The sequence below is a fragment of the Patiria miniata genome, unplaced genomic scaffold, assembly GCF_015706575.1.
Source record: "Patiria miniata isolate m_02_andy unplaced genomic scaffold, ASM1570657v1 HiC_scaffold_25, whole genome shotgun sequence".
In the NCBI taxonomy this organism is placed as follows: domain Eukaryota; kingdom Metazoa; phylum Echinodermata; class Asteroidea; order Valvatida; family Asterinidae; genus Patiria; species Patiria miniata.
The window spans coordinates 5561676-5588358 of record NW_024037064.1 but is presented as its reverse complement, the minus strand read 5'-3'; the positions used below and the strand labels follow the sequence as shown (position 1 = coordinate 5588358).

The following is a 26683-nucleotide window of genomic DNA, read 5'->3' as shown; positions in this document are numbered from 1 at the left end:
TTGATAGACTGAAAATTCTTTATCAGTATTTATAGCACAGGATAAAAGAAATTTTAGTACATGCAGGGCCTACAGTGTATGTGAAATATGAAAGATTTGAGGAAGAAATATTTTTATAACCTTTTTATTTAATGGTTAAAAAAAAACCTGGTGTGATTAAAAGTATGGTGAGGTGCTTGCGATTGAAATTTAACAAAGGGCAGCATGTACATGTACATATAATGCATGAGCCTATCTAAGGTCCAAAACTCAAGTGGGAAGTCAATATGTACACAGATAAGCAGATATACAGACTGTACGTGTGTGACGTACATGTACATGTATGCAGCAAAACAAAAATCCCAAGCTCTATATATAAACCATGTCACGCGACTTGATGACGATGCTGTGTTTGTCCAGCGCCATCTTTACCAGATCCGCCCCATCAAACGCCTTAACTGCTAGTGCTCTTACATCAAAGTGAAAAAACTCTGTCTTTAAGTGATTTGACTGGGAATTTAAAAGAGGTAAGAAAATATTGTCAGTTATTTTGAATGAGGTTAAATGCTAGCTCACCGGTACAAGTGTAGGAATCACAGTTTGCCTTAAAAAACAAAATGTGAAGAGTACATACAGTAGTAATGTTCCACCAAAACCAACATGTATATTTAGTAATAACCAGATTAGGGCACAAGCTACCGTACACGTACCAGAGCTCTTCAAAAAATCAGAGCTCTTCAAAATTTGACAGGAATTCCAAAAAAAATTGATGTCTTGTTCAAAAGTGGATACATGTAAATACAAAATAACAAATTTGCCTGAATTAAACTCACACAGACAGTGCAGTATTAAAGAAGTTACATCTCTGTATTATAATCATTTCAATTTCTTTTTAAATACTCTTTGTATACAGATAAAATGGCTACAGCTCTAAAGAACATCGGTCCCCATCTTGAATGCATCATCTGTGCAGACAAATACAAACAGCCCAAGGTGCTGGATTGCATGCATAGTTTCTGCCAGAAATGTTTGGAGAAATACTACACTAGCAGGTATGCAGGTCAGCCTAAGATTCCTTGCCCTGTATGTAGACGGGAGACGGTACTCCCAGAGACACGCATTCAAGGCCTAAAAACAAATTTCCATTTGATGGGAATAGTTGAGGAGGTCTCACTCCAAGAAAAGGTGGTTAGTTCAGAAAACACAAAGGTCACCTGTGAGATTTGTGATGAGGGAAATGAGGCCATGCATCGTTGCCTGGACTGTGCACAGAATATCTGCTCAAACTGTCGCAAGACACACTTGCGATGTACTGCTACATCAAACCACACAGTGGCTACTTTGGAGGACATTCGTCAGGGGAAGGTAACAGTGAAAAAAACACCAGAAGAAGATGAGTCTAGATGCCACAAACACAAGGGGGAAGTGAAACGGTTTTACTGTGAGACATGTGAAGAGTTAATCTGCCGAGATTGTACTGTAGTAGACCACTGTAAACCAGAGCATCACTACATTGACTCTGGAGAGGCTTCTCGCAAATACAAACAGTCAATGAAAGATACGTTTCCAGACTTCACCACAGGCATCAAAAGACTTGAACAAGCTTTGACCACTTCATCACAAGTCAAGCAGAAGTTCACACAGAACGTCACAAAGACTGTGAAAGCTGTGCAAGACAAAGCGGATAAAATGAGAGCTGAGATAACAACTCAAGAGACCAAGATGATTAAAGAAATCAAGCAACTCCAGCAGGATCGCAACAGAACATATGATGAACATCAGTCAACACTGACAATGATGCTAGAAAGTAAAAAACATTCATTGGGGACATCCCAAGATATCATTAACACTGCATCAGACAGTGATTTTTTGTCACTATACCCTATCATCAGCAAAGACTTGAAATCACTCAAGAGTCAAAACACTCCCCAGATTGATCCCAAGCTTTCATATCTGAGCTTCACCCCGGGTCATGGTTACATCAATCTGGGCAAGCTTGATGGGGTGGAAGCAGTCAAGTGGGAGATGTGTCGTAAGTTTGGTAAAAGAGGAAGTGGTCGAGGAGAGTTCAATTTGGCTCGAGGTATTACTGCTACTCAACCTGGTGAGATTGCTGTGGCAGACATGATGAACAACCGAGTGGTCATCTGCAGCAATGAGGGACAACACAAGGGAACCATTCTCCTAAAATCAAGTAAGTTTCTTTCATGCACATGTTTCATAATTGTGTGGAAATTATAAGTCAGTCTTCCATGTGCACATGCAGATCTGACAACTGAGAATGGCCAATAAAATACTGGCAAGGAATTGATGTGCTGGCAGTGCTACCAAACATATTTGATTTTGTTCTCCCAACAAATATTAAGGTTTTTTTTACATGAAGGCCTATGTAAAAAAAATGGCACAAAAAAAACACACACAGACACACACTCACAAAATAAACAAAACTTCAGCAAAACTTCTATTTATTTTATTACTGATTTGTGTTTGTATGGTAGAAAAACTTTTTTGGGGGGGGGGGAGGGGTCTGTAACCTTTAGAAAAAAATGTTTATTTAAAGGTTGCTTTGCAAACATATCTGCTCTGTGAGTAGAATGTTTTAGGCCATTGGTGATGGGGCTGATGAGCCCCCATCCAGATCACCCTTTCGTTTGGTCTTTGTTCTTCTGACAATAATGCTGCATGGCTTTTATTTCAAACACAACAACGTGTGAATTTCAAAATTGGTATTCAATATATCCATCCTGACACTGAGATGTGCATTCAAATCTGAAGTCAAAATGACATCAGCAGGCATCAAATTACAAGAAATTTTAGTTCAAAAAGTGACCATTTTGTCTCGTTTATAACTGAACAAAGCATGGAATTACTCACTTACGGGTCAAGGTATGAAGAAAACACTGTGTACAAATATGCACTGTTGTACAAAGACATGACATCATACAATGACACCACCATATCAAATTAAAAGTGATTTAAAGGGACACTACATCCTGGAAAGCACCCAATGGGGCTACAAAGAGCATTTAAAAGTAGGATATTACACAAATATATTGATGAGTGGCTCAGAGTGAAATAGGAGGAATATTATCGCAAGATAAAATCTGGACTTTTCTTCGCCTCGTGAAATGGAAAAGTCCAGATTTAACCAAGCGATAATATTCCTCGGATTTCACAATTTTAAGCCACTCAATATTTGTTTGATATACCTGACATATAGATCCTGACATATTTGATACATTTGAACCTTTATTTCAACATAAAATTGGTGGAAAATGTATTTATTTCTTCCACACCACCCCTTCACAAATATGTTTGAACCTAGCTCTGCAGCGCTGGCTCTTTGGAACAATACGCGATACGGTACGCTACGCTGAACGTGCACACCAGCATGCATTTGCATACAAATACCAAGTCATGGAACAAGAATGATCCTAACTGTTGAATAGTACAATGTATTTCCCATTCCCCATGGGTGAATGGGACTTTTTGAGCCCCGGCGTGAATGGGAGCAATAACGCATGTCACGTGATGTGAGTTCCACCAATCAAATGACAAGGATCTGTATGTCAATATAAAAACGTCTACACAACCATCCTTGACAAATTGGCCGTTTGTGTGTTATTCTTGCAAGAACAAATTTTTGGGGTCAAAAATTTGACTCTCCGAAATGTGTCATTCCATGTCAATTCAACACGATTTTGGACCCGACCCTCACAGATTGAAACGATTTGGTGTGATGATCGGCCTGTATGAGAAACCCCCAGAACTGAATTTTTTTGTAGTTTGGCTTGTTAGATTCTGAGTTACGGGTCAACAAACTTTTGACTAATTAGCATAACCTCCTAACTTTCAATACTTGTATCTCCAAAACTACAGCACCTACAAAGCCAAATTGTACATCATATTAAAGCTCTTTGAATGGCCTCTATTTCATAAAATAAAACCAAAATTATACCATGAAGCACAGAGAAAATGCGCTATGAAATGACCTTTGACCTTAAATTACAAAAAAAAAACAATGTGCTTTAAGTTACTTTTATTTTCTCAGTTGTCAATCTTGGGACATTTTGTGAAAGGTGGCTTAAAGTTTGCCAGAACTAAATTGTTATTATACAGTTCGTTATTATACAATTATTTGATGACTACAAATGGGGTTTATGTTGTTCAATTAATGCTTCATTTGAAAATTGAACAACCTTATTATTGCTAAAAAAAAATTAGCAATACGGGTAAATATAAGACTAATCTATTTTGATGTTTAAACAATGAGAATAGCACAGAGAGTGCATCAACTATATAAAAGACTTTGCAAAACTGTATCTCCAAGACATTGCAGTTGTTCATAATTATACATGTATGGTGGTTGAAGACTACACAATGTTCATGTACAGGCCTGTTAATTCTACATGACCAGGCTTTAAGGCAGGCCATGTTTTCATTAATATAGGTAGGTTATCATAGGTATTATATTTCATGAGGACTGAGAATAGTGACAGTGCATTTATATACTGTACATATGTTACATTTGAGTTCTTCTTTACCCACAGATCCAGTGGCAGTTGCAGCCATCCACAATCATGAGCAATGCTTGCTTGTGTTGGATCTTGGAAACAAGTATGTCAAGGTGTTCAACATGAAGGACAACACTCTTGTTATGCAGTTCCCAACGATGCTCAAGCATCAGGTAGACAAGACAAAAATGAACCTACAGAGTCTAGCCGTAACAAAGAATAGCATCTTAGTAGGCGACACCAACAATATGGTGTGGACTGAACACAGACCCACTGACGGTGAGATCCTACGCACCATACCAGTGCAGACTCCACCTCACTTCCTGGCTGTTGATGACGACACTGATAGAGTTGTGGTCAGTGGAGGTAACACAAAGAAAGTGGTTGTTGGTGATACCAAAGGTAGAACAATCTGGACGATTAATCCAACCATTAATGGTGAGCCAGTGGGGAACTGCAAGGGTGTATGCTGTGACAGCTCAGGCATCTACCTTGCAATTGCAATGCACCAAGGTGTGTCTGACACTGGTCATATTCACCACTATGACCAAGATGGCAGGTTTCTTAATTGCCTGGCTCAGGGTCTGTATGACCCACAGGGAATCGCATTCACATCGGATGGCCAGCTGGCAGTGGCTGATTGGTTCTCAATCAAGATGTTTCACAAAGTGTGATGTCATCCAACATGACATTGACTACCAATCATCATCATCCCAACAGAAAATGTTGAGGATGAAATTGTCCAGTCATTACAGCACCAATCAACATTCATGCCCTACTCATATCACATCTCTCCTCAAAAATCCAAACTGCAAGATCCCTCTGATGTGGACCATTTTACCATACAAATTCTTAAATAAACAGTGCATCAATTACATTATAATAAAGTCTTATTATATAAACAGTTTTATTGACTACAATTACATTTGATTTGATTGGGGGACAATTTTGTTTTAATCTTGATTAATTTGAAAGGAGAGGGGAGTTTAGTGGGTGTTGAGGTGTTTGAATGTAATGACCCCCGCCTCCTCAACCCAACACCCCTCCCTCACCCAGTACATGGATTGCCATCAATCTATCCAATACTTACCAACTTTATGTGGTGTTTATGAAACCCCGGCTTTGTTGTGGCTTCCGCTTCATCTCTGGCACTAGATTCCTAAGAATCCTACCACATTCAAACTCAGTGAAAATGCACCAACCATCCATTGGCCTTGTGTGACAGGATTTGGTGTCTCTAAAGAAGAAAATGGACCAGTATTGTACTGGAGTTACATCAGGGGACAAAAATCATGAAGCCCTAAGTCAAAGCCAGGGACAAAGCCAAGATTTCATAAACACAATTAAGATTCTTCAATTGTTCCTGATGGAAGTTGCTGTATATATTCTGCTATCTTTATAACCAAGATTTGAGAAATGTTTAGGATCATTTCGTTCTTGAGATTTAACATTCTTAACATTAATTTTGAATAATTAAAACTTTACAAATGCATTACTCAGTTGAATTTTCTGTTAGGATTAGTGTTCAAGATAATGCATTACTCAGTTTAAATACGTGCATATTAGTGTTCAAGATAAGCCTTTATTCACTCAGTTCATTTTGTGTTACTTTTTTGCAGTTTCATGTACAGATTTAATTAATAAAATGCTGCTTTCATGTAAATTGACTTGTCCAAATACATCCTAAAGATGAGCAACAAAGCTCATTCTATTAATGTGGTTTCAGATCTTCATTCACAGAATGGAGAATTGTGCAGTGTTCATGAAGTTTATTTCTTGATCTCATCAGAGGCTTTAAATAGTACAAGCCAAAGCTGGAGACAAAGCCAAGATTTCGTAAACTCCCTGGGATTCTGAAATTTGTTCCTAATGGAATATCTACATGTAATCCATAATATATTGTACTTTTGTTAATAGAACTTTTGAGACAGTTTTACAAGCACTTCATCCTTGAGAAGCAACCATACTACAAGTATTTGGTGAAATAGTATTGTTTGAATTCATTTTAAGCATACGCATCACCATGATAGTTAGTACTTAGATTACTGTTCAATGTAAGCCTTTATTTACTCAGTTTTGACATTACGTTTTGCAGTTTCTGTTTACACATCTTAATTAATGATGCACTTACATATATATTGAAGATGACTTACTTATTGAAATGTTTGCTAAAGATGAGTGAAAATTAATTTGGTTTCCTGTCTTAATTCACAGAATGAAGACTCATTTTTATAAGAATTTTTTTTATCTTGATTTGAAATTTTGTTGACATTTTTTCTCAGACTGTCAAATATCTCTTCAGTTTGAATGATTAGAAATCAATTCGACTGAAGCTGAATTTCAGAAAGCTATACGGCCTCAGTTGCCTTGATTTTGGCCTGACTGCCACCTTGAAAAGGTCCCACACGAATAGCACATTTCTAATTCAATTATTTTCCTCACAAAACAAATAGATTTCTTTGACTTTTCAAGAATTGAATTGCACACGTTTGTTTTCATTGTTTTGCACATTTGGTTGCAGTTTAAAAAAAACCTTGAAAACGAAAAAGAAAACGTCATCAATTCAGTGTGCGTTTCAGCAAAAATTATTAATTTGTTTGCAAAGTATCAATATTATTGTAAAAATTAAATGTTCAAGTAGACTTTTAAGTGTTTAACAATTCACCACTGTATGTAGATCGTAGTAGTCACAACAAGACTTTGTAAACTCCCTTCATGTATATTGTTCAATTTGTTCCTAATAGAACATACATCTACTCATTGTATACTGTGCTATCTCTATATTACATTTTCTGATTATAGAAATTACAGCCTGTGCAATTTTAATTATTCTGTTTTTCTGTTAACTTCACTTTTTAAAGCCATGTAGCATCATTTGCAATTACCCAGATAAGTACCTACCGATTTAATGACAGAAACCTCAAAGTGAAGATTGGACTGGTAACAAATACCCTGTGAAATAATTCCACCTGAAATGGTATTGTCAGAAAACAAACATTGAAGGTGGTTTCAAGATGGGGTGCCTACAGAATCCAGTTACGAGATCCAAAGACTTGTGCATTATGTTTTCTCTGTTTTCTGTTTAGTAGCCACTAAGCTAAGACTTGAACAGAATGCTTGTTATGCACCCTACTTAAAATATTGAGCACTTTTGTTGCTTCGGAAAAAAAACCTGCAAAAAGTAAATGATACCTTAAAGCATGTACATCATAATAAAAGTTAATCAAGATAACTTAAAAAATTAGTCCTTTTTTAATATTCACTAAGTTTCTTTAAAAAAGTTGGTAGTTTTTTGGTTTCATTTTTGTAGTTTTTCATAGAAATCATGTTTATTGTTATTATTTACAAGCTTTGTACATTTGCATTTATATCAATGAAACACTAATGTGGATGATAATGTAATCATCAAAATGTCTGCTTAAGATGAGCACAAATACTTTTCCTATTAATTTGGTTTCCTGTCTGAATTCACAGAATAAAGACTTGTTTGAACTTTACTCACAAGGGATTATCTTGATGAAAATCTTTATTATTTCTCTTTGAAGGTTACAAATTCTTTAAGTTGGAAAGGTTGCCACTCATTGTAACAAATGTTCAAATCAATGTTATTGAATTTCAGGACGCTATGGCCTCCGTTGCCTTGATTTTTGCCTGACTGCCTCCTTGAAATGTCCTTGCCTTTTCAAGAGTTAAATTCCAGACCTCTGTTTTCATTGTTTTACTTATTTGGTTGCAATTTCAGCAAACTTCAAAGCAATGAAAGAATTACCCCCTCATACAGTTTGAGTTTCAGCAAAGAATTATTAATTTTGATGACACTTTTCAAACTCTGTTGTAACAATTAAATATCCAAACTGACTTGTAAAATCAGATGTTTTGAAATGAAATGAACAGAAATAAATTAATTCATTATTCAGAATAAGAATTCACTCACCACTCTTTGTAGTTCTTTGTAGTAGCTCTTTTCTTCATCTAACAATTAAAAAGAAAAGTCATGCCTTACAATAACTGTATTGTTATTCCACTTGGAACGCTCAACCCCCAAAGAAACCCACAAAGTAAAGTCTCCTGAATCCAACATAATCCCACAACTCAGATGAACCATACAACAGGAATGGACCACTGTGGAATTTGCTTGAAACTATCACATGTGGTTGAATGTGTGAATAACTTAATTTTTTCCCAAGTTTCGGCAATAACAACATTCATGAATTATTTTTGGATTACCTTTGTTTGATACATAAATACGCAGACAATTTCATGAGTGGATTCCAGCCGGCCAAATACAATCCAGAATTCTTGGACCGGTCTGCAAGTCTTCATAGCCGCACGACAAGGTCAATGGTTTCACCTTTTCATCAGATCCCCAACAGTAAAAGTTGCACAGCGCCCTCTTTTGACGATGGCTCTCCCTCCCTTAATTATTGAGTGTCTGTGATTTTTTTGCATTGATGATATTTAAACTTATAATATAAATAACAAATTATTGCCTCTTTGGCCATTTTCATAGACATTCCAACAAATTTCTTTCAGAATCTGTTCTGTGAAAAGGATTTTAAAAACCACTTTATCGTTTCCCTACAAATTAACTTTGGCTGTACCTTGCAATTTGCCAGCTGGAACCCTGACCATGCAATACGGTCCGTGTTAGTCATCTTCACTTGATGACTAATATGGGTCATTCTAGACATTGAGGGTCCAAAGTGTGACATCATTCCTGTGCCTGTGACCTCTGAACTTTGTAACTTGCCATTCAAGTATCATTACAAATGACGTCCATTGTTGATTTGTTGGGAGAGTTGTTTGCTTTCATAATCACTCTTGAAACCTGACTGCATTAAAGAATTCATGCAGAATAAAAACCAACATACATGTCAGGTGTAACACGGAAAGCAAAAGAAATGTTATTTTCTTTAATTTATTGCATGCCCCATATGCATGTATTGATGGATGGGATTCAATTTGGTTTTTTTTCTTTTTAACTTTTCAATGGACCATCCACCGAGACATTTTTCCTTCTTTAGTTGAAAAGGAAACGAAGATGCCAGCTCCTCACAGCTGCTAAAATGAGTGCCATTACTGTTTTTTATTTACATAATTATTGTCCAGTAGGCCAGATCATGCCACATTGAATGTAGTGCTACCTAATTGTGTGATGTGTCCAAAATTATGCTTATTGAACAGCTCCCCCCCCCCAATAGTCAGATGGTGTTCAGCCCTTAACTCCCCCCCCCCCAAAAAAAAACATTAAAACAAATGTGAGATTTCACAAATTAAACAAATGATTCATATTTTCCTCATTGTTTGGTCTAAGTTTTGGTCTCGATACATGTATATAATGACTTGGTCTCAGAGTTGGAGGTCTGGACTAATGTTGTGCATCGGGTCGGGCTGAGCAGGCCGATCCGACCTGAAACATTATAGGTATAGAATCTGAACCGAAACCGATCTGAACTCTCAAAATCCAACCCGACCTGACCTGACCCGACCCAACGCAACAAAAATTCAGGGAAAAAAAACGACCCCAACTGACCAAAGTCAGTTTTGGTTTGGGTCAGTTTGGGGTCGCGTTTGCACAACATTAGTCTGGACTACATCACTGCATGCATCAGGGGCGGAGCTAGCTTGCAGGAAATGCATGGAGATGGGGGGGGGGGGAGGGTTCGTGATATTTAAGTGCATTATGCCCCTCCAATAGGGCGTCTAGGGGCATGCCCCTTCCGGATTCAAAGGCAATTTCAGAATAACTTTAGGAAATTTTGGTCAAATTCTGGTATTCTTGGCCCTATTTTACTAGTATCATAACATATTGTTCAGTGGCCGAATGGGGGCTGGGGGGGGGGGGGGTTACCCCCCCCCCCCCCATTAGATCCATCATCCCCTGATTACATTCCTTGACTTATGTTGTACTTACATGAGATTGTTTATCTGCAGTAGATTGACAAAGATGGCTGGTAGCAGGCTGGCTGTATCTGCCTTTCTCCCTGGCTGGGTGAGTCAGGACTGTTGAAAGGTTGCCATCATCTAGGATGCCATGAAGGTTCTGATGTCTCTTATGGAAATCTCTTCAGAAATCCACTGTCTAAGCCCAGCTGAATGGGTTATCATTCTCAATATGAACTACTCTCAACTCTGGAGTAGGCGATGTTCCCAAAGTGTGGACAGAAGCGCACTGTCAAATAAAAGTAGACATGTTTCAAGTGTTTCATTATGCAGGGTCTCATTTACATCTCATGATGCATTCTTATTTACATTTCCCAATGTCACTGTTCTGGGCATTCAGGCAGCTTGGGTTCCTACACTCTGCCTTGACTTGTCTCATGTTGAACTCGAATACAGAAAATACAGGCAAACTCTTGAAACACTGAAAACACAGACGATCAAAAACAGAATGTGACATTGGTGGCATTTCTACAGCTCTTTATCAAGGGTAGCATCTCTGGGTATGGACTCCTTGCACAAGTACCCCCTCAACGGTTACAAAGGGAGAGTTGGGGGAGACAACTTGAAAGCATTGCCAACAGCGCCTGGCACTCATGTGAAAATGTTACAGGTTGGATAAGATTCAGAATAAAATAAGTCATGCGTACTTTGCGCAGTCCGCATATGAACCAGCACGTGTAGGCAGTATGGCCCTCCCACTGGGGCTCTCAAAAGTGCTGCAAAGATCTTGAGAAAATGAGGCATCAGATCAAATCATATGCAATGATCACTGTCAGGCAAAGTCACTTACATGTACTGGCTGACAGTCAGGCATTGACTGGCTTGTTCATCAGGCTATAGTTCCAAACTACTCAGTTGGGTTTCACATTCAGTTGGCTTGTAGGACTGCACTGGCTGGCCAACTGACTGACAGTGACAGACAGGTAGTCATCAATGGTCAGAAGAGATGAAAGTCTGATGTTGGTCAACTGACATCTATTCAATTCTGAAAAACAAAAATGAACCCTACAACATTATCATTGGCAGTTTGGAAGTTAATAGTTTGGAAATGATGATTTGGCTGGTACTTTGGCACATTGCTGGCTGTGACTTAGCCTGTACATGTACATGTAAGCCATGGACCATTTGCACAGTTCTGATTGTTTCTCTGTAATATGGCTGGAGTTACATACAGCCTTCCTGACAGAAATCAACATGAATGGGCATTTGGAGATGAAATATAAATCATGGTCTTCACTTCTGCAAAGACTTGCTTGTTCATGCGACCTCAAATTTTTTTAACCAATAATGAATGCACATAGGCTATAAAACAATTCTGGATTGTCTGGTGTGTAAAATCTGAATCACACTGAATTTACATCTGAGATGAAAAATTATATTACGCAAAATTGTCACTGCTTGACCGTAAAATTGTCAAGGAATTTAGTTGGGTTTGTTGACCTAAGGCCAAAAAAAAGAATAGTTCTGCTTCCGGTTACCCGACCGACCCTATTTTTAGGCTGCAACCCTAAAAATGTTATCGGCAATTTAAAAAAAAAAAAAAAAAAAATTTAATAAATAAAAATAAAATCTTGTTGTCTTTCTGTCTTCACTAAATACCTCTCAACAACCCTTTTGCATCAAAAAATGCTTGTATTTATTTGTTTTCTTACCTACATAAGGTTTTTTTCAGAAGAAACCTCCGTTATTTGTACAAATTCGCTTCGTGATATGACTACTTCGCAATTCCATATCACGGTGACTATAATCATGTGCGTAAACCGAGCTCAATGCGGCGACGACTTGTTCCTGCCACGCCCCGCAGGTGCCAATTTAGAAGACATGATGAAAATGCGGTAACTAGTCTGTGCACGACTATGCAATCGATAGCGATAGCATGGCTGTGCATTGCAGGCCGGTGCACGGTCAACTGGTCAGATTCGACATCGTAAAAATGCCAAGAAAACACCAATGGAGAAAGAACATTTTTGCAAGTTAATTCACAGAATTGATCTGGCTTGTCTGTGTATGTATTTTCCGTGTTCAAGAGTTCATTTTGAGATCACACTACTTGTATTTGACGTGATACAATGCAGCGTGTTTCCTGAAATTTTCGACCATAAAACGAGGTCTGTTGGCTGCGCGACACAAATGCACAGTGCATCACACACTTTGGAGTTTTGGCCAGCTTCCTGTCTTGACTAGCGTTGTGCATATGGTGCGAACGACCCAAATTTTCCATGATTTTTTACGAATTATCAAAGGTAAACATATTGACAATAGTTAAGGTAGGTTTTATTTACTTTTTGTGGCCATTTTGTGTATAGCTTTCGTAGTGCAATGGAAATAGTTCAGGCTAAAACTTTGCACATAATTGAATACCCCATTCAATCTGCATTAAAAAAAATTGGCAAAAAAATAAAAATTCCGACCGACCGACCCTATTTTTGAAAGGCATGTAATTGGAAGCAGAACTATTTTTTTTTGGCCTGACAGATGTGAAATCAGATGGCTTTTTGGAAGGAGTGTTACTTCTTACTGTGAGCAATGGGGGGATTAGGGGTGTAGATGTAACTTGTAACATGGTCACTTGCACATTGGTTTTCATTTACACTTGACACAATATTATGCAAAGAGCAGAAACAAGCCTGAATTTGGTGGCATTAGTTTGTCTAAAAGTAATACACAAAGTATGTGTGTTTGGATAAATATGAAAGAGTCAGTTTCTTTTAAGGCAAATACACAATACACGTATATTTTGGGGTTTGGGGCGTTGAAACTTTTCCAGTTTTGAATCAAAAGAGTACAAATAGTATACAACTGCAAGAAATTATTTCACCAAATATGAAAAGACCAATGAACTTATCTCAGGTCCAAGATACAAACTCAAGTGTAGAGTAAACATGTCAGCAAACAAACAAGATAATGAACTGTATATGTATGTTGCATCCAGCACTTGTCCCCCAAACTCCCCAAGCTCTATATATAAACCATGTCACGTTACTTGATGATGATTCTGTGTTTGCCAGTGCCATCTCTCTGGGATCCGCCCCCTCAAAAGCTTACCACTGTTCACACTCTTAGCATTTTCCAAATGAAAGCACGTTCAAAACCATTTTGTTATTATTATCAATAGTTTGTCAAGTCAGAACTTAATGACAACAAGAATTCAAAGTTACTTCAATTCCATTTTCATTTAGTTACTCAACATTTAATGCAAGGTTTTATTAACAAGATTATAAATGGATTGACTGACCTGGGTGTCATCTTCATTGTTTATTGTGTACATGTACCATCACCTGAAAGAGACAATTATTTTAAAACAAAAGTAAAAGTCATTTCATGTAAGTACTTGAGTGTCCACGGAAAAAAAAAACTCTTCATAAAAGAGCAAAGGAAATCTGAATTTGGTGGCACTCGTCTGAAAGTAATTTACAAATAATTTGGTTTGCTAGATTCAGGATGATGTTCTTTTTATACTCAATTTTAATTAGAAAGAAAGGAAAACGTACCTGAACATAGGGTTTTGAAAAAAAAAATCATTTCTGGATTGATGCTGCAAAAAGAGTATGCAGTTGCCCAAGATTTTTTCACCAAATATGAAAAGACAAATATATAAACATCTCATCAAAGCCAACAGCAAAGTATTCTGAGTGCCCAGCTGGCAACTTGCATTTTTTTTTGGGGGGGGGGAGAAATGGAGTTCAAAATGCAACTTTTCTAGTTGTGAAAACATGTGCTACATTAGGGCTAAAAAGATAGATGAATTTTAAGAAGTGCAATGTACATACATGTCAGGGTGAGGCTGTGTAGTGATATAGTTAATGTTGTGACATTGGTTTGCATTCAGGCTGGGTGGCCTTTCAAAAGAAAGCAACAAAATCTATTAGTAGCGAGTCAGTAAATTGGCCCAAAATGTAGTTGCAGTGAGCCCGTAAATTGCACAAAAATTACAAAACACATGCCCTGTTACTATGGCAATGGTCCTGGTACGGATTCTTAAAGACTTTGGTTATTTTACTCCCAAGTCCAATCAAGTTGGAACAATCAAGTTTTGATCGTGGACACTAATATGAAAGATTGACATGAAACAACTCTTCAGACAGGTTGGCAATTTGACAACTGAAAATTCTGACTGAAGCTGGTTTGTGAGCTAGGTCCAAGGAATTCACACCTTCTATAGAAATCCAAACTTGTTCATTGGGACTTTTTACAAACAGAACACAAAATGAGAGATTAAACGAGTCCATTATGTCACAGAATGGAAGGACAAGTATGCACAGGTACATGTATTAACACCTCATTTGATGAAACAAGTTTGGAATGACATGTACAATGCACATATGTATGGACACTGATGGTCGCAGGCCAGTAAATAGGCCCAACATTGCCTATGCCGGCCAAATTAGGATTTGTACGCCCTCATGTTTCGCTATCATCATTTTGTGGGCCATGAAATTTCAGGTTTGTAAAAAAAGAAGAAAGGTGGAAGCTGTGAACAGGACTGCCAGCTCGTATTTCTGTGTAATTTGGATGAATTAAGCCCTAAAATTGCTCCATTTTGCAATGCAGCATAGGCATCAGTTTTCAAAATGGCGAAAGGTTTTCGGGACTTAATTTTAGGGGTGATCATCTCTGGATGGACATTTCTCACAAACGTCATCTGATTACCAAAACAAAATTGAACACAAAATGAAAGATGATGAAATCAGTTTTAATTTGATGTGTCTTTAACACCTTGAAGGCTTGCGAGTATTTTTTCCTGAATTTTGGAAGTGGGGGTATCTATCACTGGGGTCTATGGCAGTTTATTTCAGTAGTCTGCAACCTGATGGTGTACGTGTACATGTACACGTATGCAAGTCCAAAATCAACCTAACTCAGGTCCAAGATACAAACTCAAGTGTAGAGTAAACATGTCAGCAAACAAACAAGATAATGAACTGTACATGACTCAGATCTGGGATCCGCCCCCTCTAAAGGTTGTGACTATTCACACTCGTTGCATCAAAGTGGAAAACTTCTCACAATTCCCCCCCCCCCCTAAAAAAAATGTCTTTCAGTGACTTGACTTCTCAATTCCTTCAAGGATAACTGAGGTCACATCTGGGAATAAACAGGAATCAAACCAGGGGTCAACAGAAAAGAAAACAAGCAGTAGGATCTGAACCAAAGACTCCTCAATTCCTTCAAGGATAACTGAGGTCACACCTGGGAATAAACAGGAATCAAACCAGGAGCCAATAGAAAAGAAAACAAGCAGTAGGATCTGAACCAAAGACTCCTCAATTCCTTCAAGGATAACTGAGGTCACACCTGGGAATAAACAGGAATCAAACCAGGAGCCAATAGAAAAGAAAACAAGCAGTAGGATCTGAACCAAAGACTCCTCAATTCCTTCAAGGATAACTGAGGTCACACCTGGGAATAAACAGGAATCAAACCAGGAGCCAATAGAAAAGAAAACAAGCAGTAGGATCTGAACCAAAGACTCCTCAATTCCTTCAAGGATAACTGAGGTCAAACCTGGGAATTAACAGGAATCAAACCAGGGGCCAATAGAAAAGAAAACAAGCTGTAGGATCTGAACCAAAGACTCCTCAATTCCTTCAAGGATAACTGAGGTCACACCTGGGAATAAACAGGAATCGAACCAGGGGTCAATTGAAAAGAAAACAAGCAGTAGGATCTGATGCAAAGATTCACCAGATTCAAACCAGACAGCCCTAACATGAAACTTCCAAGCATTAAGTACATGTAGGATCACTAGTCATCAAATCTAGCTGATCGATGCAGTGATTATTTCCAGACAACTCTTACTTGACTTGAGACGTTTACAGGCCGTCATCTTCTTGACTCCTCATCGTCTCTCAGCCAACATTCTCTCAAGGTCAATTCTAACTCAAAGTTTGGGTTTTTGGTTGGTCAAAATGATAACTTCAAATAGATTGAAACTTCTTTATCAGTATTTATAGCACAAGATAAAAGAAATTTTAGTGTGTGTATGAAAGATTTGAGGAAAAAATATGTTTATAACTTTTTTATTTGAGGTTAAAGAGAAACTGGTGGGATTAAATGTATGGTGAGGTGCATGCGATTGTAATTTAACAAAGTGCAGCATGTACATGTAGACATAATGCATGAACCTATCTAGGGTCCAAAACTCAAGTGTCAAGTAAATATGTACACAGATAAGCACATATACAGACTGTACGTGTGTGACGTACATGTACATGTATGCAGCAAAACAAAAATCCCAAGCTCTATATATAAACCATGTCACGCGACTTGATGACTATGCTGTGTTTGCCCAGCGCCATCTTTACCAGATCCACCCCATCAAACGCCTTAACTGCTAGTGCTCTTACATCAAAGTGAAAAAACTCTGTCTTTGAGTGATTTGACTGGGAATTTAAAAGAGGTAAGAAAAGAGTGTCAGTTATTTTGAATGAGGTTAAATGCTCGCTTTCCGTTACAAGTGTAGGAATCACAGTTTGCCTTAAACAACAAAATGTGAAGAGTGCATACAGTTGTAATTATTCCAACAAAACCAACATGTATATTTAGTAATAACCAGATCAGGGCACAAGCTACCGTTCACGTACCAGAGCTCTTCAAAAAATCAGAGCTCTTCAAAATTTGATAGGAATTCCAAAAAAAATTGATGTCTTTTTCAAAAGTGGATACATGTAAATACAAAATAACAAATGGAAATAAAACTTTGGGTTTTTTTGCCCAAATAAAACTCAAACAGACAGTACAGTATTAAAGAAGTTACATCTCTTGTATTATAACCATTTCAATTTCATTTTAAATACTCTTTGTAAACAGATAAAATGGCTACAGCTCTAAACATCGGTCCCCATCTTGAATGCGACATATGCGCAGACAAATATAAACAGCCGAAGGTGCTGGATTGCATGCATAGTTAATGTAAAAATTAACCCAACTCAGGTCCAAGATACAAAGTGTAGAGTAAACATGTCAGCAAACAAACAAGATAATGAACTGTACATGACTCAGATCTGGGATCCGCCCCTTCTAAAGGTTGCGACTATTCACACTCGTTGCATCAAAGTGAAAAATCTATGACAATTTCTCACAAATTGTCTTTCAGTGATTTGGTTTCTCAATTCCTTCAAAGATAACTGAGGCCACACCTGGGAATAAACAGGAATCGAACCAGGGGCCAATAGAAAAGAAAACAAGCAGTAGGATCTGAACCAACACTCCTCAATTCCTTCAAGGATAACTGATGTTACACCTGGGAATAAACAGGAATCGAACCAGGGGCCAATAGAAAAGAAAACAAGCTGTAGGATCTGAACCAAAGACTCATCAATTCCTTCAAGGATAATTGAGATCACATCTGGGAATAAACAGGAATCAAACCAGGGGTCAGTGGAAAAGAAAACAAGCAGTATCATCTGAACCAAAGACTCCTCAATTTTGCAAGGATAACTGAGGTCACATCTGGGAATAAACAGGAATCGAACCAGGGGTCAATAGAAAAGAAAACAGGCATTAGGATCTAAACAAAGATTCACCAGATTCAAACCAGACAGACCTAACATGAAGCTTCCAAGACAGTAAGTGCATGTAGGATCACTCGTCATCAAATGTAGCTGATGCAGTGATTATTTCCAGACAACTTTCATTCTTACTTGACTTGAGACGTTTACCGGGCGTCATCTTCTTGACTCCTCATCGTCTCTCAGCCAACATTCTCTCAAGATCTTCCTTCAATTTCTTCCTGATGTCATAGAACCCAGGATGAATCCTGCCAAGAACCTGACCATGTTCCTTTAGTTGTCTCATCTTGTTGTCAAAGGAGTTTGAGGTGATGCCTTTCACACCCTGGAAACAAACCAGACAGGATGACAGTTTTGTTACCATGGTTACAAATAGATGCATTCAATAAAGAATATATTATAAGATTGAATTTTGCGTCGGGGTGATATAAATCAAATGAGGTTTTGCCCTGCACCGACGTTTTAACACTGTATACTCAGTGTGTTACCTCCCGAGTGAAAGTTGGAAAAAATCACTCGGGTGGGACTCGAACCCACAAGTTTGTTTCCAACTTTCACTCGGGAGGTAACACACTGAGTATACAGTGTTAAAACGTCGGTGCAGGGCAAAACCTAATTTGATAAAGAATGTAGTTTTGCTACACTGTTTCAACATTATGTTGGTTCCCCTCCTCTAAAACTCACACTCCCACAAAGGTTTGCGTAGATTGAGGACTTCCCACTGTCCTTCTGATGGCTTTTGTTTGGGTAACTTTTGGCAACTCCTTTCATTTGATTTGTGATGGTTTTCAACTGAGGACATAGTGTCCTCTTATGTACAGTCAATTCTGTTGACAAATTTAAAACTGAAAAAAAAAAACCCAATTGGTCCAAATTCAAATTTGAATTGATTGAACATTTTTCATCAGTATTTATAACACTGGAGAAAAAGAAACTGCAGTAAGTGTGTGGAGTAAGAAAAGAAATTTGAGAGAAATATTTTTACAATGTATTTTATTTGGTGTTTGAAAAAAATTAGTAGAATTAAATGGATGCTTAGGTGTATGTGATTTGAAAATTTAGCCAAATGCAGCATGTACTGAACATGAAGACAATGCATGAACCTACAAGTATCTAAGGTCCAAAACTCAAGTGTCAAGTAAATATGTACACAGATAAACAGATATACAGATTGTGCAAAACTAAAATCCCAAGTCATGTCACATGACTTGATGACGATGATGTGTTTGTCCAGCGCCATCTTTACCAGATCCGCCTCATCAAACGCCTCAACTATTTGCTCTTTACGTCAAATTGGAACAATTTTGTTTTTGAGTGATTTGGTGGGAATTTAAAAGAAGTAAGAAAATATTGTCAGTTATTTTGAATGAGGTTAAATGCTAGTGGGCACAAACTATCACAGCTCTTCTAATGTCAGAGCTCTTTAAAATTTGACAGGAATTCTAAAAAAAAAAAATAAAAAAAAATTGATGTATTGTTCAAAAGTGGATACATGTATCTAACTACAAAATAGCAATTGAAAATAGATTTGTCTTTTTGGCCCGGGTGAAACTCACACGGACAGTGCAATATTACTGTATTATAAAAAGTTACATCTCTGTATTATAACCACTCCGATTTCTTTTTAAATACTTTTTGTATACAGATAAAATGGCTACAGCTCTAAAGACGATCAGCTCGCTCGAGTGTGACATATGTCACGATAGATATGAACAGCCTAAGATGTTAGATTGCCAGCATAGCTTTTGTACGGAATGTCTGGAGAAATACTACACTAGCAGGTATGAAGGGCAACGAAAGATTCCTTGCCCTTTATGTCGACGGGAGACGGTACTTCCAGAGACACAGATTCGAGGCCTGAAAACAAATTTCCATTTGATGGGTATAGTTGAGGAGGTCTCACTCCAAGAAAAGGTGGCTTGTTCAGAAAACACAAAGGTCATCTGTGAGATTTGTGATGCGGGAAATGAGGCCATGCATCGATGTCTGGACTGTGCACAGAATATCTGCCCAAACTGTCGCAAGATACACTTGCGATGTACTGCTACATCAAACCATACAATGGCTACTTTGGAGGATATTCGTCAGGGGAAGGTAACAGTGAAAAAAAAAACAGAAAAAGATGAGTCTAAATGCCACAAACACAAGGGGGAAGTGAAACGCTTTTACTGTGAGACATGTGAAGAGTTAATTTGCCGAGATTGTACTGTAGTAGACCACTGTAAACCAGAGCATCACTACATTGACTCTGGAGAGGCTTCTCGCAAATACAAACAGTCACTGAAAGATATGTTTTCAGACTTCACCACAGGCATCAAAAGACTTGAACAAGCTTTGACCACTTCATCACAAGCTAAGCAGAAGTTTACACAGAAAGTCACAAAGACTGTGAAAGCTGTGAAAGACAAAGCGGATAAAATGAGAGCTGAGATAACAACTCAAGAGACAAAGATGATTGAAGAAATCAAACAACTCCAGCAGGATCGCAACAAAACATATGATGAGCATCAAAACACACTTACATTGATGCTACAAAATAAACAACATTCGCTGGGGACATCCCAGGATATCATAAACACTGCATCTGACAGTGATTTTTTGTCCCTATACCCTATCATCAGCAAAGACTTGAAATCACTCAAGAGTCAAAATCCTCCCCAGATTGATCCCAAGCTTTCATATCTGAGCTTCACCCTGGGTCAGAGGATTGGTGACATCAATCTGGGCAAGCTTGAGGTGGAAGCAGTCAAGTGGGAGATGTGTCGTGAGTTTGGTACAAAGGGAAGTGATCCAGGAAAGTTCAATGGAGCTCGGGATGTTACTGCTACTCAACCTGGTGAGATTGCTGTGGCAGACAGTTTGAACAACCGAGTGGTCATTTGCAGCAATGAGGGACAACACAAGGGAACCATTCCCGTACAATGTAAGTTTCTTTCATGCACATGTTCATCAACACAAACTTTCATAATTGTGTGTAAATTATAAGTAAGTCTTCCATGTGCACATGCAGATCTGACAACTGAGAATGAAAAACAATAAAATACTGGCAAGGAATTGATATGCTGGCAGTGCTCTCCAACACATTTGATTTTGTTCTCCCGACAAAACTTCAATTTGTTTTTCTTTACGTGAAGGCCTATGTTTAAAAAAAATCACACACTGACACACACATACACAAAAAACCTACAACAAAACTTCTATTTATTTCATTACTGATTTCAGTTTGTTTGGAAGAAAAACTGTTTTTATTTTTGGGTCTGTAACCTTTAGAAAAGTGTGAAGTTGCTTTGCAAACAAACCAATCTGCCGTGTGAGTAGAATGTTCTACCCAGTAAACAAAACACCGGAAAAGAACCTGTTTTGGGGAGAGAGTTTTTAGTGAATTTTTGGTTTGGTAGTTTTTAAACCAAATTTTCGCGTTTTTATAATGTGATTTTTATTAATTATAAACGGAAATATGCTTTCTCGTTCCAATGGCACTTGGAAATTACCTACTAATCACGCGAATAAAGAAATGTGATTCCGGAAGGTTTTTATAACTAGTGCGAATCGCGTTATGATCACTATATATTCACTTGACCAAATATGACATGTTTTTAAATCGTCTTTATATGGTGGTGACAAAAGGAGATCATTTCACTTTTGAAGCACCAATACTTCTGGTTTTACAGTTTCCACGAATATCCGGTGATTATAACATTATTATTATCTATTCATTGCCTAGACTATTTACCACTGTATTTGACGTAATTATTTGGTGTATATAACAAGTAATTTTTTTGTTACTAAAACACCAATAGATTTGGTTCTTTAGTTGCCAGTAATTCATTAGTGATCTTCATGTTATTGTTGTCTCTAGTTATTTACCTAGGCATCTTACTGCTCGACATAACGTTAGTATTTAGTGTATGCAAAATGGTTATTATGTCGTTTTTTGAAGACAAATGGATTTGCTTGTACAGTTACCAGTAATTCATTAGTGATCTTCACGTTATTGTGCCTTGTTATTTACCTAGGCATCTTACTGCCTTACATAACATAATTATCTAGTGTGTGTAAAATGTTATTTTTTTATTTTTTAAAGACCAATAGATTAGGTTGTACAGTTACCAGTAATTCATTAGTGATCTTCACGTTATTGTATCTTGTTATTTACCTAAGCATCTTACTGCTCTACATAACGTCAGTATTTAGCGTGTGTAAAAGATTATCATGTCGTTTTTTTAAAGACCAATTTACTTGTACAGTTACCAGTAATTCATTAGTGATCTTAACGTTAGGCCAAAAAAAATAATAATCGGTCTCTGGTCAGACCTAAGTTCCGGAATTGATGCGGTGACGCATGTTTTCTTTTTTGGTTTTTTGGGGTGGCTTATACAGACAAGGTGGGTACTATTTTGCTTTTTTGTGTCCTCATTATACATTGGTGCCCTCCATAATTTGCCTTGGTGCCCTTCATCATTCGCCTTGGTGCAATTTCCCCATTCCTTGGTGCTCCTTGGAACAAAAATTTGAGGCGGTGCGGCAATAGAGGGCACTGTTGTACATAGCTTCCGTGTAAATTTGAAGAAAGAAAAAAGGTTGGCGCGCATGATTAAAATCGATGCGCACGCTGACCAGAGACCGATATTTTTTTGTTTTGGCCTTACTAAGCATCTTATTGCCCCTCACAACGTAAGTATTTAGTGCGTGTAAAAGGTTGTTATGTCGTTTTTTAAAGACCAATAGATCAATCAATTTTGTGCCACTTTTATGCATGGGCAGAGTTCTTTCGAGTACTGTGCCATGCTGTCTTGAAGCTCACAAAAGATTGCAACTTGGCGAAAGAAACAAACTCAATTTTTGTGTTCCGCAGTAAACTGGAGTTATCTCTGGATTCACAAAAGCAAATGAGATGAAACAAAAAGTATTGGAAAGCCTGGTCTTTTTTCTTTATATGTAAATGCTCAAAACGACTTAATTATGTTGAGATTTAATATGGAAAAAAAAAATCATTTTCGATTGTACCATTTTTTTTTAGACAGCCTGTAGTGTGTGTAAAAGGTAATTTTTTCATTTTTTAAAGACCAATGGATTGTTTCACTTAAGTTACATGTTGACTCGAGGTGGGCGTGGTAAACCTTGGTGAAGCAATTGTGCCACTTTTTGGCCATGAACGATATGTTTTGCGTAATAGCGGTATGTTTTAGGATGTTTTTATGTAGTGAATGTTATAATATTTAGCTGTTCAAAGTCTCAATGAAACAAATTTGCCAAAAAACCCCCAAAAAACAAAGCAAATAAAATATTTTTTTACGTGCAAACTGTGAGTTTAAAAATTATTTGAATAATAACCAATATTAATTGAGTTTCAGGATACCTGAGTTTCAGGTATCGCCGAACCTTGGAAATTGCAATATACATGTAACTAAACTTAATTCACACCACATTGGTAACGTGTCATGATGACATCAGCAGGTATCAAATTACAAGAAATTTTATTTCAAAAAGTGACCGTTTTGTTTCATTCGTAACTCCTGAACAAAGCCAAAATCTTGTTCACATTTTGTGATCTGATGGACCATCCATTGATGAACCATGTTTTTTTCCCTGTGTACACGTGAAGTTGCCTGACCTTCTGGTGTTGACAGTCAAATTAAAGTTAGGTGAATTCAAAATACTAAAAGCAGCATGAGTTTAAAAAATGGATTTACTCTGTAACGGGTCAAGGTATGAAGAAACAAGTCAGGTGTGTTTACAAACACAAATGCCCCGCAACCGTGACTGTTCCCATGACATAACACCACTCTTTTAACATCAACTTACATGTACCTTGGTCACATGGAACATTCATTGACAGCATTAGTGTCTTCTCTAGGTTTTATATGAATTAGTCCCTAATCCCTATAATCTCAGAATAAATACAAGATTTCTATTGTTTTAGCCACTGTGAACTTGACCTTTGACCTTTTGGCCCCAAATGCAAAAGGCTTCTTAGGATTACCAAGAACAATCCACAAACCCAATTGGAAGTTCATATGTTAAGTATTTCTCAAGTTATCGCGCTGACAAGATTTCTATTGTTTTAGCCACTGTGAACTTGACCTTTGGCCTTTTGGCCCCAAATGCAAAAGGCTTCTTAGGATTACCAAGAACAATCCATAAAATCAAATTTGAAGTTCATATGTTAAGTATTTCTCAAGTTATCGCGCTGACACAATTTATCCGGACACACACCCACACACCCACACACACACACACACACCCACCCACCCACACTTGTTTCACATGATTAGTGTGGACTTTCCATTGCTTTCGTGTAGTTAAGAAAAACCAGTGAAAAAACTCATTTTTCTCAAACTGTGAAAACTCTTTCGACCCAATTTTTTTTCTAGGATTCCCTTTAGTGTTTCTCTTCATTCTGCTACACATAAACCTAACCCAAAAATGCCTCTAAACCTGTTTTCCAGAAATGGGGAAACACTGTGTGGACGTGGGCAAGTCCACACAACGTCGGTGCTACCTACATTATGTGGACGTCTTTTGTTCGGAAGTCCACACTGCGTATGTAAGACAAGCTCACCCCCACCCACCCACACACACACCCACCCACCCACCCACCCACGGAAGGACAAGGCGGAAACAGTATGCCCCTTCGGCTTCGCCGCGGGGCATAAAAACTTTGTACAAACATGCACTGTTGTACACAGATGTGACAGAAATTGTGACATCATACAATGACACCACCATATCAAATCAGAAGTGATCTAAAGGAACACTAGGCCTACATCCTGGAAAACACCCAATTAGGGCTACAAAGAGCATTTAAAAATAGGATATAAACGTCTACACAACCATCCTTGACAAATTGGCGGTTTTTGTTATTCTTGCAAGAACAAATTTTGGGGGTCAAAATTTTGACTCTCAAAAATGTGTCATTCTGTGTCAATTCAACACGATTTTGGACCTGACCCTCACAGATTGAAACGATTTGGTGTGATGACTGGCCTGTATATGAGAAACCCCCAGAACTGATTTTTTTTTTGTAGTTTGGCTCAACGAACTTTTGACTAATTAGCATGACCTCCGAACTTTCAATACTTGTATCTCCAAAACTAAAGCAAATACAAAGCCAAATTGTACATCATATTAAAGCTCTCTGAATGGCCTCCATGAAGCACAGAGAAAATGCGCTACAAAATGACCTTTGACCTTAAATTACAAAAAAAATCAGTATGCTTCAAGTTTCTTTTTTTTTCTCAGTTGTTAGTTTATGATGTAAGCACCAATCTTGGAACATTTTGTGAAAGGTGTCTTAAAGTTTGCAAGGACTAAATTGTTATTGTACAGTTTGTTATTATACAATTATTTGATGACTAAAAATGGGGTTTATGTTGTTCAATTAATGCTTCATTTGAAAATTGAACAACCTTATTGTTAAAAATAAATTAGCGATACGGGTAAATATAAGACTAATCTATTTTGATGTTTGAACGATGAGAATAGCACAGAGAGTGCATCAACTTTATAAAAGACTTTGCAAAACTGTATCTCCAAGACATTGCAGTTATTCACAATAAATACATGTATGGTGGTTGAAGACTGCACAATGTTCATGTAGGCCTATTCATTCTACATGACCAGGCTTTATGGCACGCCATGTTATCATTATTATAGGTAGGTTATCATAGGTATTATATTTCATGAGGACTGAGAATAGTGACAGTGCATTTATATACTGTGCATATGTTACATTTGAGTTCTTCTTTACCCACAGGTCCACTGGCAGTTGCAGCCATCCACAATCCTGAGCAACGCTTGCTTGTGTTGGAAGATGGAAGCAAGTATGTCAAGGTGTTCAACATGAAGGACAACACTCTTGTTATGCAGTTCCCAACAGTGTCTAAACATCAGGTAGACAAGACAAAAGTGAACCTATCGAGTCTAGCAGTAACAAAGAATAGCATCTTAGTAGGTGACATCGACAATATGGTGTGGACTGAACACAAACCCACCAATGGTGAGATCCTACACACCATACCAGTGCAGACTCCACCTTGGTTCCTGGCTGTTGATGATGACACTGATAGAGTTGTGGTCAGTGGATGGAACACAGAGAAAGTGGACATTGCTGATAGCAAAGGTAAAACACACGCCACATTTCATCCAACCATTAATGGTAACCCAGAATGGTGCCGTGGTGTATGCTGTGACAGCTCAGGCATCTACCTTGCAGTGAACAAAGGTGAGCCTTACACTGGTCATATTCACCACTATGACCTAGATGGCAGGTTTCTTGATTGCCTGGCTCAGGGTCTGCATTTACAACAGGGAATGAGATTCACATCAGAGGGCCAGCTGGCAGTGGCTGATTGGTTCTCAATCAAGATGTTTCACAAGGTGTGATGTCATCCAACATGACACTGACTAGCAATCATCATCATCCCAACAGCAAATGTTGAGGATGAAATTGTCCAGTCATTACAGCACCAATCAACGTTCATGTCCCACTCATATCACATCTCTCCTCAAAAATCCAAACTGCCAGATCCCTCTGATGTGAACCATTTTACTACACAAATTTAAAATAAACAGTGCACCAATCACATTTTGTTACAGTACAAAGTCTTATTTAAACAGTGTATTGACTACAGTTACATTTGACTTGATTGGGGGACAACTTGTTTGAATCTTACATGTATGATGACTGGAATTTTCTTTGTCTAAATTAAATTTGAAAGGAGAGGGGAGTTTAGT

The 26683-nt window shown here is 37.8% G+C and overlaps 3 protein-coding genes across 5 annotated transcripts in view; 2 read left to right on the top strand and 1 right to left on the bottom strand.

Moving 5' to 3' along the window:
- The window catches only part of LOC119733146, a 61401-nt gene that overhangs the window by 7811 nt on the left and 26907 nt on the right, over positions 1-26683 (bottom strand). Inside the window, exons 1-6 of one of the 3 annotated variants that reach the window (XM_038206718.1) lie at positions 16236-16297; positions 13672-13714; positions 11227-11421; positions 10408-10665; positions 8428-8465; positions 5584-5730 (exon numbers count right to left, since the gene is read on the bottom strand). The gene's annotated coding sequence lies outside the window, so the exon portion shown is untranslated. Of the gene's footprint in view, positions 1-5583; positions 5731-7394; positions 7459-8427; positions 8466-10407; positions 10666-11226; positions 11422-13671; positions 13715-16235; positions 16298-26683 lie in introns of those variants that run through there. The other 2 variants (XR_005271672.1, XM_038206719.1) reach the window with 2 other exon arrangements.
- LOC119733147 (tripartite motif-containing protein 3-like) lies at positions 232-5308 on the top strand. The gene is made up of 2 exons (XM_038206722.1): positions 232-2173; positions 4530-5308. Exons 1-2 carry the CDS (start codon positions 898-900, stop codon positions 5165-5167), a joined length of 1914 nt encoding a protein of 637 aa, XP_038062650.1. The 5' UTR covers positions 232-897; the 3' UTR covers positions 5168-5308.
- On the top strand, positions 19532-26497 carry LOC119733145 (E3 ubiquitin-protein ligase TRIM56-like). The gene is made up of 2 exons (XM_038206717.1): positions 19532-20870; positions 25704-26497. The coding sequence occupies exons 1-2, from the start codon at positions 19598-19600 to the stop codon at positions 26330-26332; spliced, it is 1902 nt and encodes a 633-aa protein (XP_038062645.1). The 5' UTR covers positions 19532-19597; the 3' UTR covers positions 26333-26497.

Coding starts and splice junctions, on each gene's coding strand:
- LOC119733147 (XM_038206722.1), top strand. CDS start 898: ATGGCTACAGCTCTAAAGAACATCGGTCCCCATCTTGAATGCATCATC. Junction 2,174..4,529: donor AACCATTCTCCTAAAATCAA/GTAAGTTTCTTT, acceptor CTTTACCCACAG/ATCCAGTGGCAGTTGCAGCC.
- LOC119733145 (XM_038206717.1), top strand. CDS start 19,598: ATGGCTACAGCTCTAAAGACGATCAGCTCGCTCGAGTGTGACATATGT. Junction 20,871..25,703: donor GGGAACCATTCCCGTACAAT/GTAAGTTTCTTT, acceptor CTTTACCCACAG/GTCCACTGGCAGTTGCAGCC.